Source organism: Xenopus laevis, chromosome 1S (assembly GCF_017654675.1).
Source record: "Xenopus laevis strain J_2021 chromosome 1S, Xenopus_laevis_v10.1, whole genome shotgun sequence".
Lineage (NCBI taxonomy): Eukaryota > Metazoa > Chordata > Amphibia > Anura > Pipidae > Xenopus > Xenopus laevis.
Window position 1 is genome coordinate 94672136 of NC_054372.1, and position 14577 is coordinate 94686712.

The following is a 14577-nucleotide window of genomic DNA, read 5'->3' on the forward strand; positions in this document are numbered from 1 at the left end:
TCTAATGAAAGTAGTGGAATGTGTGTTTATCAGCTGACTGTACTAGCAGAACTCCAGTTTCTCAGAGGGAAGCTCAGCATTAGGTGATGTGTAGCCAGCTATTCTTCGTCAAAACTCAAAAGAGGTTATTCTGATTCAGATTGCAGTTCTTAGCTTCTTATGGCTGCAGATTCAGGTGTCTTTGTTACACCTTAAATTATGGTAATCCAAGAAATAATTGAATCTTAAACAGCTCCAAGCAGTATTTTTAAACTGCAATGTGTTTATTAGCAGTGATAGCACTCTACATGTTTCGGGCAGAGCCCTTTTTCTGCCAGCTATTCTTTTACATTTGCCTAAAAGACACATGCTTTTGTTACAGTCAGGTGGTTGTTTCACAGATGGACTGCAAAATTTGCACTTCTTGGCAGCCTGTGGTTTCTTTTTACTAGAGGTTCTGGCATGTGTAATAGTTGCTGTAGACGGTCTGCAGATTCCCTGCAAGTGCCACAGTACTGTTCTTGTCTTTGCAGGAAATCAGTCACTAGAGTTCGGTCTAAATTCTTTATAAGTGACATCCCATTGGTCTTGCCCATTGACCTGGATAGGGCTTATTCTCTAGACTAGATCATCCAGTGGATCTGTATTGTCCCCCTATGAACAGTTTCAACATCCTTTTAACGTCATATTTGGTAAGTTCCTACATGCAAAGCCCTCACCACATTGGTTTAGTTTTGTGTTGTACCTATCATGTTGTTTGTGTGTGGTTTGCTATTCTTATTAGTTATTAATATAGTGCCATACACAGTTTTACACATCACATTAAACGGTAATTGGTCTGCCTGTATGTTTTAGGAATGGAAGAATAAATAACTTTAGACACACTGAGAACATACAAATTCTTTGCAGATAGTAACTAAGCCAAACTGAAACTCAGGACCCCAGTACTGGTAATGAACCTGTTATCCAGAATGCTCAGGAACTGGGATTTTCCGGATAATGGATCTTTCCATATTGGATCGCATTACGTCTACTGGAAAATTGTGTAAACATTTAATAAATGAAAAAGCTAGTTTTGCTTCCAATAAGGATTAATTATATATTAGTTTGAATGAAATAGTCTTTGGGAGACGGACTTTCCGTAATTCAGAGCTTTCTGGATAATGGGTTTCCGGATAAAGGATCCCATACATTTACTTCAGGATAGCATTGCTAACCATTGACATACCATGCTGCCGTTAGTTAATTCATATTATTCATCCCATTACTTTGGTCAGGTATGGGATCCATTATCCAGAAACCCGGTATCCAGAAAGCTCCAAATTACAGGATGGCCATCTCTCATAGCCTTCATTTTAATCAAATAATTTTAAATTAATTAAAATAGGAAAAATAATAAAAATTAAAATAAATGTATTACATTTTTCACTGTATTAAGAAAACAGTACCTCATACTTGATCCAAATTAAGAAATAATTAATCTATATAGAGGGCAAAACCATTCTAATGGGTTTATTTAATGGGTAAATGTTTTTTAGCACAAGGCATGGTGATCCAAATTACAGAAAGACCTCCTGTTTGGAAAACCCCAGGTCTAAATAATCTCATACCTGTACAGCATTCTGGGAGATGACAGCTTTAACATAAACATAATTTGGTATAACAGATGTATAGTCACTTTGTGGATTAATGAGCTGTGCTGCTAGTTGCTGTTTTACATGCTTGACCCATTTGCTCACAGTGCAGTTCTTCAACATTGGAGTGGATAAATTATGAGTAGCAAATAATTACATGCTGTATATAATATAGTTTCTTTTCTGTCAGCCAAAGCCGTACGGACAAAACATGGGGAATCACCATCTATGACTATGTATAATCTGTACATACATAGAGTAGTCCATCCATGGGCACAATTAAAAATGTGCATTATTACATTTTTGCTGATAATCTTGTCTTGGTGCCATGTATTCTATGTTTCTTAACAGGCTGTAATGGAAAATAATCTGTAGAAGTTTTGGCAGGAGGGAGATGGACATCTAGGCTCATTGGATATCATTTTCCATACCAACAGTGAGAACAATATCATGCATATTCACCATACAATCTTCAGTGGTGTCACATCATGAATATATGGCCCTTTGCACACAGAGCATTTTGATTGCAGTTACTTTGGGATGAGAGTAAAGGCAATAATTCTATAAGTAGTGACTGTAGCGCATTTCTTTGTATATTTGTTTTACAGTATGAGCGCCCACTAGAGTGGAAACAATAAAACGTCCTTTAGTTGTAAAAAAAGCAGTAGCTGATTTGCACTTATGTATATCCAGATGGGACAATTTGGCCACGCACACGAAATATCCTCTGCTACAGACTAAATCCAGAGACTGATGTGGTCTCCAGCAAATCAGACTCCCCCATTCTAATAAATAGCTGAATGGTATCAACTGGAAAGATGGATTCCTAAGCCCTATGGCACATTTTCTAAAGCAAGCTTTTCTGAATTTCCCCAACTGACCTCCCCAACATCTGCCATATTGGCATGTGCAGTAGGGTCGGTTTCCTCTGGGAGCATTGCCATGGTCAAATTAATTTACCTGCTGTACCATAGAGCTAAGTTTATCATAGTTCTGGGTTCTCCTTACACAGCTTGTGTAGAAAATAAAGAAATAAATGGCTGCTGAATATATACTTTTTACTGTAAGTGGAAGGATAATTATTGCATTACTTTATCAGACAATTACTGAACAATCAAATACAAAAGAAATGGTGTGATAAGTTTCATCTTGGGTATGTGAGTATAGCTGAACTATAAACTGTTTGGTTTTATAAGGGACATGTTAAGACACAAATTCAAAGTAGGCAGATCAATTTAATTAACAAGCCTCATTAACCCTAGGAAGATTGAGGGGCTTGGCATTTAATTTACTTGCAACACAAAGGCAAGTCTTTGTTCAGGCTTGATAAAAGACTTGTTATTCACCTAGAGGAGGGGTCTGCTCCTAGAATTACCCAGCCAGCTTTTTTTCATCATTAGCACGTGTTTTGATAAGATCGCTGTTAGGGTAAAGAGTGTGACAATTTAATTCAAGGCAAACAAAAAATTGTATGGTGTCACTTGGGCTGCTCCAATATGATACAGTTCATAAACACTCACAAGTTATGTTCTGTTTGCTTTTTCTCTTATTCTCTTCACACTTTATACTCTTTATCTTGTATAATCAGCTTTCTACAACCTACATTCTATGTTTTTAAGCTTGGGTGCATTGTTTTGAGCCACTGGTAGTTGAAAACAAAATCTACGTATCTTACTAATGTATTTCCAGGAATTGCAACACATAGCCACCAATCAGCAAGAAGCATTTACTAGACAAGAATCAAATTGTTGGTTACTAGCTAGTGCAACCTTTGGTATTTTATTATATTATACACATGTACACATATACAAGTACATCACATTCTGGGGCATATTGTTCCATATTTATCACCAACATATGTTACAGCCACTAATTTGCTGTTAGACTATTACCTTTGATTTGATGTGGGAGTGAAATTGAGATAGTACTGATTTCTGAGCATTGTTATCATTTTAATAAGCTCCAGATTTCCAAAATCCGGTAAATGTTTATAAGTCTATATTAGTTAGCTTTATCTATGTAAGCAATGATAGCAGTTCTTTCATTCTGAGGGTGTCACCCACTGCATTTTCATTGCCAGCTTATAGGTAAATCTGTCCTGCCTGTAAACCACAGTGACACACAGGATGGTGTGGGATAAATCTGCCTTTTCTCAAAAAACTAAATGTGTGCCATTAACCCAGTGCTGATGTGGTCCCTTCAGACCAAGTCTGCAGCCTATCTGCTTGTTTATGGATACTCCCGGCAGCCAAGCCTGCATAGCTGCCTATTATGATGCGATTATTTGCCTAGGGCCAAACAATCAGACCAGCTTGATTTGTTCTACAACAGGGCTTCTGAACCTTTAAAACCAGTGAGCAACATTCAGAAGTAAAAGAAGTTGGGGAGCAACACAAGCATGAAAAATTTTCCTGGGGTGATTGGCTATTTGGTAGCCCCTATGTGGACTGGCAGCCTACAGGAGGATCTGTTTGGCAGTACACCTGTGTTTTATGCAACTAAAACTTGCCTCCAAGCCAGGATTTCAAAAATAAGCACCTGCTTTGAGGCCACTGGGAGCAACATCCAAGGGGTTGAAGAGCAACATGTTGCTCGCAAGCTACTGGTTGGGGATCACTGGTCTAGAATATAGATGGCCGAATTGATCTTATTGTGTATGGCCAGCTTTACACTGCACTGTATTTCAAGGTACTTCTGTCGTGTGAACCAAAACAGGCAGAAAATCTGCTGCCCCACTTCGCAACTTCTTTTGTACTGCTGCGCTGCATGAGCGCTGGTTTCAGTGTGAAATGCAAAATATTGCGTTTCGGAGGTGAAACCCCCTGCATCTGCCTGCACCATAGAGGAGGTAATGATTCCTGGAGCAGGCCAACTGGCTGGTATTTTAATGGTCTGACTGGTAAAAATTATGATTGATCCTAATGTTATTAATAGGGCAAAAAGTTAGATATATAGGAAGGCCGGTATTTTCTTCCAGAAAAGGTGGCAACCCTAGTGCAGGCAGCAGTGCAGAAGTGGATCAGCTTATTCTCATCCTACTTTTCTCCTTAGGCCAAGGTCCATGTGGTGTGGCCCTAGTCAGCAGATTATATGCCCATGGATGTGACCTACCAATGGGCCTGCCTGATATCTGGTCTAAAATTGCCCAGGCAGGAGCACATTGGCACATTGATGTGATCCTGGCAGGTCTCTGCAGGTGGATCTGATAGATTTGGCCCAGCATGTTTAATGTTCCTGCCTGTGGTGCTTTAGCCTGGCAGCTTAGTGATGTGCGGGCCAGCCCGATACCCGCGGGACCAACCTCGCACCCCCCCTTTCCGACCTTACAAATTCCTGCTTCCGACCGATAGATGCAGGTCTATAAAAGGAAGTCGGGTTCGGGCGGGTGCTGGCGGAGTAAGGGCGAGTGGCGGGAAAATCCCTACCTGCATATCACTATAGCTGCTAGCGCCTCAATAATCCAGATGCAGATTCTGAACTGTTACAATTTGCTACATATAATGCTGTATTTAGTTGATACATTTCTCAGCAGTATCTTTGGAATATAGCAAAAAATGTAACTCAGCAGGGACAAAGATAAGAAATGTATCAGTTTAGAACAGTTACAGCGTTGATGACCTCAAACTCCTCCCAGAGCTGCTTTAGAAGTTGAAAATTAACTTTTAAGCTTCAATATTAGAAAACATGGTCACAAATAGAAAGTAATTGGAAAAAGTATTTTTCTGGTGAACTATCTGAAAACAACTAAACTGAAAAAAAAAGTATGAAGGTGGACAACTCCTTTAAGTATATAACAGTTGTATATAACATGTTGTATATCCTTCTTTTGCTGAGTATTACTAGGGTGCAGCCAACTTTCTTTGCAATCATGCACAGTCTTGCCAAACTGAGGCAATGCAGCTCACACAGCAGTCACTAGGAAGTATTTTTTGCTCGCAGATGTCACTTTGAGCCGGAGCACCTGCACATAGCCGTTGCTTTTTATTTGCCACTTCAGTAAGTTAATTTCTCCATAGAGTGTGCTACTAACAGACTGCATACAACGGAAAGGAAATAAACATTTGGAGGTCTATTTCTGTATGCTGATTTATACCAGTTTAACAAATGTTGAGCGCTAAAACATGATCTTCACAATTAAATGTCCAATATCCAATAAGTTAATTGCAGCTTCCTGTGTGCATGCCAGCTTGTTCTCACAAGTGGCACAGGCTCCCAGTAAAATCTTTCATTACAATGCAAGCCTTTCAGAGCAGAGTTGCATTTGTCACACTAGGTGCAGACAATGACTTGCCACATTGGGATGAAACCAGTCCCATTATCAGGGCAATGAAGCTTGTGGTACATGAACAAATTGCGCCCTCTATAGTAGTTTTACTCTACATACATTGTCAGTTAGAAGCAATTCAGAGTATAATCTTGATAAATGTTATTCTTTGTGTGCCTTCAGTGAACCTGTTACTTCTAAACAATGTAAATGTTACTGTATTTATCAGATAAAAAGGCTTCACAGTGCAAACGTATATATTATTCTGTGGATCATTAGAGAATTGTCATAAAAGCTGTTTAGGTCTATGCCCAGATTTGTGGAAAGGCCACACAGATTTCAGCATAGGGAGGCAGACCATTTGTGAGGGGCTAAATTCCAAAGGGGAACAAACATTGCAATACGTAAAAAAAAGTAGAAACGTTAAAATATTACTTTTTAAGAAAGGAGGTCCCTACTCTTCAAATCCAATGTGACACAGGGCTGAATGCAATGGTTCCAGGAGCAGGCCAGATAAGGGGCTGATTATCGACCTGTGTTTTTCAGCAGGTCATGTTTCAGCCCCGTGTGGCATTGACCTAACGCTTGTTACGTGTGTGTAATTTACAGACACAAGCAGTTGTGTAATTAATAATGTTCTTCACTGGGCCTAGACATGCTCCACATGTATCAGTAATGTATCAGATGCCATGCTACTCCTTTAAACATATATTTTTCCTAATGTAAAACAACTTGTAAATGACCCATTAGCTAATAAGTGATAATATAGGGGCTTTTGTTTTGCTAACTGTTACAGTTACGTGAAATACAATCAAGTGCATGTTCAAGAGCTCATCCCTCCACCCATATACTGTATTGGTACACTGGGCTTTTCAGAAGTGTTCTCTTATGTGCCGGTTTGCACTATATTTTATGCTTGGAATCTTTCATTTGAGCATGCTCTTTGTTGTTGCTTATAAATTTTTGACCACAAGGTGGGGAACTTGTACTTGAACTGTTTTGTTGTTATTTTTTTCATTTCAAATAATTTAGTTAGTATCTGTCCTGGTTCACTTTGCTGAAAATTTTTCAAAAATTAGCAAAATGCATTATAGTCAATGTCTTTTTTTGGGGCAACTTTTTCAGTGCACAATATATTGGAGTCTATGGGTGTTTCTTTAAAGCGGATACCTGGTGAACTATTTCAGTCATCACTGAAATACAGTAGACGCAAATAGTAAATGGACATAGACGCAAAGATTTGATCGTACGGATCTCTGTTTTGTACGATTTTCGGGCCGTGTGTGGAGAGTCCCGACATTTTTTGTGAGGTGGTGACAGGTAGTTCAGACGATTGGACAGGTTAGAAAATTTCAGTCAGCTACCGATAATATCTCTGCATGTATTGCCGATCTGACGATATCAGTGGGAGACTGTCACCAGCTTTTGTTGGACATAACTTTCGCACAATTGCTGTTAGGGGCAGAACATCGTCTGATCTGCTCTAACTTCTTTTACTACTGTATTTGATCTGAATGGTAAGTGGCAGGTTGGGAGATGCCACCGAACGATCGCTCGTCCGATATGAAGATAAATCTGCATGTCTATGGCCACCTTTAGTCTGAAAAACACTGGCACTCAAGGCAACTTTAATGCAGGGTTACCCCTTGCTGGTTTATTAGGTGCGAACCCATTCACACCTAATAAACCAGCAAGGGGTAACCCTGCATTAAAGTTGCCTTGAGTGCCAGTGTTTTTCTATTTGAGGATTTACTGGAGGATGCCGTACTCCTAACACTGTGCACCAGGTGTTCTCATTACAATAAGTTTCAGGAGTGTGCTCTGCCTCACCTTCCTTCACCTTTAGTCTGAACCAGACCTACTGGTGCTACCATGTAGTTGTGGAATATCATTCAGCAAAAAGTGATGGACTTGCGAGATTTAACAATATAAGCAAATGATTATACATTCAACATTTTAGTAGTCATTAATAAAGTCATAGTAGTTTATCAGAGTATTAAATTAATAATGTCAAATTAATATTAGTTCTCAATTATTTGTTATAATATTACAGATAAATTCACTAATTATACCGTATACTTCTAATGGCACTCTCTGGGTTGGTGACAATAGAAATTGACTTGGCCTGGTAATAGTTCTGCAGCTTGACTTTGGGAAATGGCTTACAGAGCCTGTGTGCAATAATTATGCGAAAACATATAGACAATGTGAGCCAAAAAAAACTGCCATTTGAGAAGCAGTACCATTATTTTTGGTGCAAGTCATTATTACGCTCTTCAATATTTTAGGAAATGGACAGCTATGATTGCATCATTTTCCTACCCTCAGATATAGTAGTAAAGGATTCTAGGGGAAAAAAATACAACAGACACCATATATGAAGATTTTATTAGCAACCTTGCAACATTACCATATCCTTTTGTTGCTGTTAGTTTGCATTCTTAACCCAGTCTACCAGCAATGCAATCCTGTTTTCTGCTTTTGATTGTGTATAGACACAGAAAGTGTATACATCTCAGCATGTGTATATAGAGATATACCATTAATCACCTGGTGACATGTTTATCATCACAACACCCTGGTGTGTTAGCCAGACAGTATCTGCTAAATCATTTTGGATGCTGTATAATGTGGGATTGTCATTGCTCTTTATTCGAGAGATGTGTTATCATTTACTGTAGATTTATTGTACATTGTCCACGTTTAGAGCTTTATATCTAAGGGTAAGGCCACACGAGGAGATTCCGGGGAGATTTTGTTGCCTGGCGACTAATCGCCTCGTCTTTTGAGCGACTATCTCCCCAAACTGCCTCAACGTTTTTCCCCATAGGTTACAATGCAAAGTCGACTGCGCTAATGCACAAGCGGCGATGCGTTTTCTATAGTCGCCCGAAGTTGCAACTTTGGGCGACTATTGAAAATGCATTGCCGCGTGTGCATAAGCACAGGTGACTTTGCATTGTAACCTATGGGGAAAAACGCTGAGGCAATACGGGGAGATAGTCGCTCAAAAGACGAGGCGATTAGTCGCCAGGCAACAAAATCTCCCCAAATCTCCTCGTGTGAACTAGCCCTTAAGCATGCATAAGCAATAAATCACACGAGTGTGAAATGTAATCTGCTTTTGGAGAAAATGCAGCTGTAATCGAAAAATGTTGCCTGTTGTATACATTTCTCTGATGACAAAGAATAATGCCCTCGAGAAAGAAGGGTGTAACAGAAATGGCCTTTAGTTTCATGCATGACGTGCAACCATGTAGTACACATGGAAAGCATTTCCCAGTGTACTGGGATCAGATCAGCTTTCCATTATGTATATGAATAACTCTGCTTTTGTAAAACTCATGTCCAAACTATCAGACAGCAAGAGATCATGGCAAATGCACAGTGGATCTGGATCTTTCAGGCCATTATAACAAGACACCAATAGATTGTGTTTATGACATAATTTAAATATAATCCAACTGCCAAACAGGAGAATATATCTTATTATAAAATGTTTTAAGATTAATGCAAATCTTAGAAGTTAAAGGGATGCTGTTTCTTAAGGTTTTATATTCCTTTTGTAGACAGTGAAAAGGGTTGAGTGTTTTTATGTAAAAAGGAAGTAGTTGTAGTTGTGTCGGACACATAATTATGAAGTACACCAGTTATGACATTACAGGCCAATTAATTATCTTTGAAAAGGAAACTCACTGAAAGGGATAATGGATGGACCTTTGGAACAGCATCTAAAACTCACAAATTGATTTCTAAATTTAACACAGAGCAGCTTAAACCCTTACCCCACCCCAAATATGTAGGCTAGATTGCCTTAGGGCAAAGGGCAATGCCTGTTCCTTTAAAGGTGGTAGCTGAACCTTGAAATCTTGTTTAAAAGTCTTCAAAAATGAAAATTTTAGGTGATGTGTCCCTTTTGGATTACCAAGGCTGGAGACCTAGACATGGGCAGATAAACCAATAGTTTCTGCACATGCGCCAGTTTCTGCCTATTGATGACACACATGCATAGAAATGAATGCAAGTAGGCAGTTGCTAATAGGGTTATGGAATCGTGGCATATATGGGAATACAACGTACAGTTTCCTATACTCTTTTAACCCTTTTGATGCTGCAGATTTTTTTGTACAGTATGGAAATTCCTCTGTAAGCAGCTAGATTTAGCCATTAAGATCACATTTGCATGTATAGATAGTATCACTGTATTTCTTGCTTGGGCCAAATCATTTTGGTTTTCTAAACATTCCCCAGGGGCAGTCATTATCTCACATGTTGATCCCTCCGTGATTAACTATTTAGGTTAGCATTCACATTCGAAAAAGGATCTCTGACCTAAAGATATTTGGTAAAAAAGCGACTGAATCAGTTAAATTTGAATCATTAATAATGAAAACTGTATATTCTATTTCTTGATAGAAAGGCATCCAGCCAGCAATAAACTATATGCCTTCTCCTTTAGTAAGGGCAATGGCTTATTCAGACAGTTATCACTCATTAGGGATGATCAGCAGTGTATCCTATTCATGGCAATAAGAAGAATTCCACTGAGGGTAGAATCTTGAGTGCCAATATACTGTTCAAAGTAGTCTACTGGCATTAACACTTGCTATTCACTGTGGATCTCTTCCCTTTGATAATGTTATTTTGATTGTGGATTAGTATCAAAGTAAATAAAATGGCATGAAGCAGTAGGCACACCAATATTAACTCTAGATTTAACAGTAGAAGGTTCAATTTCTTTCTGTATTTGGATATTGCACCTGGACAAAAAAAGCCGAACTTGATGGACATGGTGACGTGTCAACCTCATCTACGTAACTCTTTAATAGGCATAACTAATTCTTAACCAATGCTTGGGTCACAAAATTCCCTGACATAATCTGGGTGTCCTGAGAAAAACTAAAAGAAATCACGAGCAGGAATGGCAAACACAAGTTACAGCAGCAGAGTTGACACATGTCCCTAATTTCCTGGAATAGTTCTTTGTTTGCTCTTTGACAGACTGTGGTAATGTTTTCCCTGAAAAAATCCATGGTTTTTAAAAACCTGAAAAAACTGAAACTGGATGTTTAAAATGTTTAAGCCTATTACTATTGCTCCCTTTAAAACAGTATTATGTAGCGCTTGCACAAGGAGAACAACATTAGGCGGTCAGATGCAAGACACAATACACAGCATGCTCCATCGCAACATAACACAACAATGTGCATTGTTGGCAGAAGTCTATAGGGGTAATTTGCAAACACAGTGCATTTTTTATTGCACATAACTCTATATTGCAAGATTTTATTTCCAGAATTCTAGATTCATTGTGGTTGCACTCTGAGTTGCATCTGTCATAATATCACCTAATGCGTAAAAAGGGCTACAATTGCACTGCAACTGTTTGTAAATTGGCAACAAGTTGCAGTCAGAATAGTGAGCATGGGGGTTGAGTAATTTCCAGTGTGCAACATTAAACCACCATTAGTTTGTAAAGGAGGGATGCAAAAGGTACTATTGTGGGGTGGAGTTGCAGACATCAGGAGGAGAGCCCTGGAGATTGCAAGAAGCGCCGCAGCCCCAGTGGGCCACTGATGACACAGTGCAACCCTGGCACGTTCATCTTTATGGAAATGCAAGGGGCGAGGTTGGATGCAAGTACCTTTACTGAATGCCATCAACACATACAGCAAACTTGCAATTGCATACATAATTAACTATAATTTGCACCAGTTTGTGTGAGGCCTAATATAGAAGTTTAGGGGATTATTTATCAAAGGTCATATTTAAGAGTAATTTGAATTTTTTTTAAAACTCGAATAAACCTAATTTATTCACAATTTAAATGGTTATTTATGAAACAATTTGAACTTCTAAAATTCGATCTAATAGTCCCAACCTGAAAACTCTAATTAAACTCGAATCCAGTTTTCCTCCGAAAAAGACTTTTGCATATCAAATTCTTTTTGACAGGCGCCAAATTTTTCTTGACTTTGATGCGCGCCAGATTTTTTTTTAGTTTGACGCGCAACATTTTTTATCTCACATTGTCTATTGGGTGTCATTTTCAAAGCGAAACTTGGCAAAAATTTGGCTCATCACTGCTTTTAACATCTTCAAATAGTTCACGGGACCTCTGCCATTGACTTCTACATGAACGCTGCAGGTTTTAGGTGGCAAATTGTGGAGTTAGAACTGTTTTCAGGGTCGAGATGTGATAAAGCTCACATTCAAATTCATCATTTGATTTTTAAAAATGTTACTTTAAAAGATAGCATACTGCGGTCATGTTGCATATTCATTGTTGCCTAGTTATTTATATGATAAAACAGGAAACACAGGAAAGTCAGTAGAAACCACAAAATCTAAATTTAGGTGATAAAATACATGTGGTAAACAAACAACATTCTATTTACTTGTAATGCTGCTTTGAAACCAAATAATGTAATTAATGATCAAAAGGATGAATTAAACTTTTACAAAGCAACACCCACATGCACATTATGACTGTTGTTATAAAACCAGCCCTCACGTGGGAGGAGAAAAATGTTAATTATTGCTTTAAAGGAGGAGCTGTTGCTTTAAAGAGAGAGAGAGACATTTGCCCAGAGAATGAGTCTTGGCCCTCCCTCCACTGGAGTACAGTGACAGTGACATCACAGGCTGCTGGGAAAGACAGATCAGTAGTGCTATGTGTGTGTATTCTCCTTTCCAGCTGTCACATAGGGAAAGTGTGGATGAAACGAGAGTGTGAGCTTTTATGCTGCAAGTGAACTGACCTTTAGGATCCTTCCCTGAACTCTTAAACCTTTGGCTTCCACTGTCCTTTAATAGAAGACAACCAGAAACATTATTTTGATCTGATTATAATTATCTACTACTGACACTCTTTTATGTCTGTCTGAACCTGTTTAACCGAACTCCAGCAGCCTCCTATGGATTGCATTAGAAGTACAGATGCTGCATGAGGATCGTCACTAACTGCTGTCTTCTGATGAAACGCTGTGTTTTGGGGCTTCTTTAATTCTAAGAAGGATTATTTTTAGCCTGTGCTCTGTTAAGAGAATGCTTCTGCTCTTATTGTCTGCTGAAGCAGAGAAACAGAGTGCTTTTTGTACTTTAACAATGAGCCAGAGCAAGGCATTCTCACAGTGAAGATGGTAAAACAAGCTGTGCATTTTATTTGTATGTTACAAATGCAAGGTAAATTTAGAAGGTACGACACTGGATTGTTGCATTCCATAACTTTCTGAGAAGATGGGATTCCAATCTAAAACAGGATTTAAATGGTATTTTAAACTGGTTTGGTCAAGCTGCAACATCTCTGTGGCATTCATCAGCAAGAAGATTCCTTTCAGTGCCAGGTTGGGGTCTACTCAATGCTGAAAGGTGATATGAGTTTGCCTACAAACTGTGGGTTCCTGGCTCTGACAGACTGCAGTGGGAGAAGATTTTGTAATGGGAATATATACGGGTCACCATGTGCGGTCAACCGACCTATCGATATTGTGCAGAGGAGGAGACGGTAAACAGATTTTAATTTGTATTATAAAGGGATAATTTTTAAACCTATGGGATATGTTGTATTTTAGCAAAGCTGGTAAGGGGAAATTCTGCTTATTCTGCCTGTGCATGCTTTCATTAGAGTGGTAGCTCCTTGTTCCAGACAGATTGGAAAATCTATAGAGATTTATATATGTGTGCACTCAATCACTCTCTTATACTGTGTCTTGTATATTATCCAAATGGGTGGCAGAAGTCTGGAAAAAAATATATATAAGTACCTCCTTGCTGATTTGAGAATCCTGCATTGAACAGAATGTAAATCTGCATCAGGTGGAGGGCCTGTTGATGCTAAACTACAATTCCATGATTCCTAGCTTCCAGAACGTCTTATTCAGCACACAGAGAAAGGTCTGGTGTGTGTGTGTTTATTGGACATCATTGTGACATCATAAACATAAAAGTGTATTGTATACTTAGTAATGCTTTTTTATGCCACTTTTACACTTTGCCTTTCTGAACTGCCATGTCTTGCATATTTTTCAGAAACCATGACAGCACATCATCAATGTATTTCCCTCTCTATAAGCCATGAACGATGCCCCTATCTCCATAACACCGTGCCCCTAAACACAACTCCAGTAATACCAGTACCAAAAACAATACCAGTTTTGGGCAAAATCCATTCAATCCAATCCATTAACCTTAACAACATTGTACACAACATACCTAAGCAGTAATACGTCTACATCATTATATAACATAACTCCAACCAGCTAACAAAAGAGCCACTGAAGGCTGTATTTTTGGGATCCATTCCTGCCACAATCCACAAATCCCTGATGCTAGCCATTCCCCCTTTTTTTGTACAAGCAAACCACCATTTATCACCAGTTTATGGCCACAATCCTCAGGCCTAGCCTTCCACCCTGCACGCCCCACCCAAATAAGAAATCCATGGCTGTGACTGTTACAGCAGTCGTTCTAACCCTTTTTTTACTGCAAACATTCTGTATAATCTCATTAAATGATGAGGGAAAACCCCATCACTACATTTAACATAATCCTACTAACAGGAAAAACGGTACAGACACTTTTCCTAACCTTGTCTTGGGAACCCTGTCCCCTTGACCCATGCCTGGCTCTGTCACCAGGGCTCTTTTATGTTTGGTCACTGATATGATAATTGGCCATCTATCCATACTTTAATAATAC

At 38.9% G+C, this 14577-nt stretch overlaps 1 protein-coding gene across 4 annotated transcripts in view; it reads left to right on the forward strand.

The window, feature by feature from the left end:
- The window catches only part of pde4c.S (phosphodiesterase 4C S homeolog), a 306375-nt gene that overhangs the window by 243383 nt on the left and 48415 nt on the right, over positions 1 to 14577 (forward strand). Inside the window, exon 1 of one of the 4 annotated variants that reach the window (XM_018243652.2) lies at positions 12465 to 13384. The exons of the other annotated variants lie outside the window; for them this stretch is intronic. Within the exon in view, the coding sequence (XP_018099141.1) occupies positions 13239 to 13384 (146 nt within the window). The 5' untranslated portion in view covers positions 12465 to 13238. Of the gene's footprint in view, positions 1 to 12464; positions 13385 to 14577 lie in introns of those variants that run through there. 4 annotated transcript variants of the gene reach the window in all.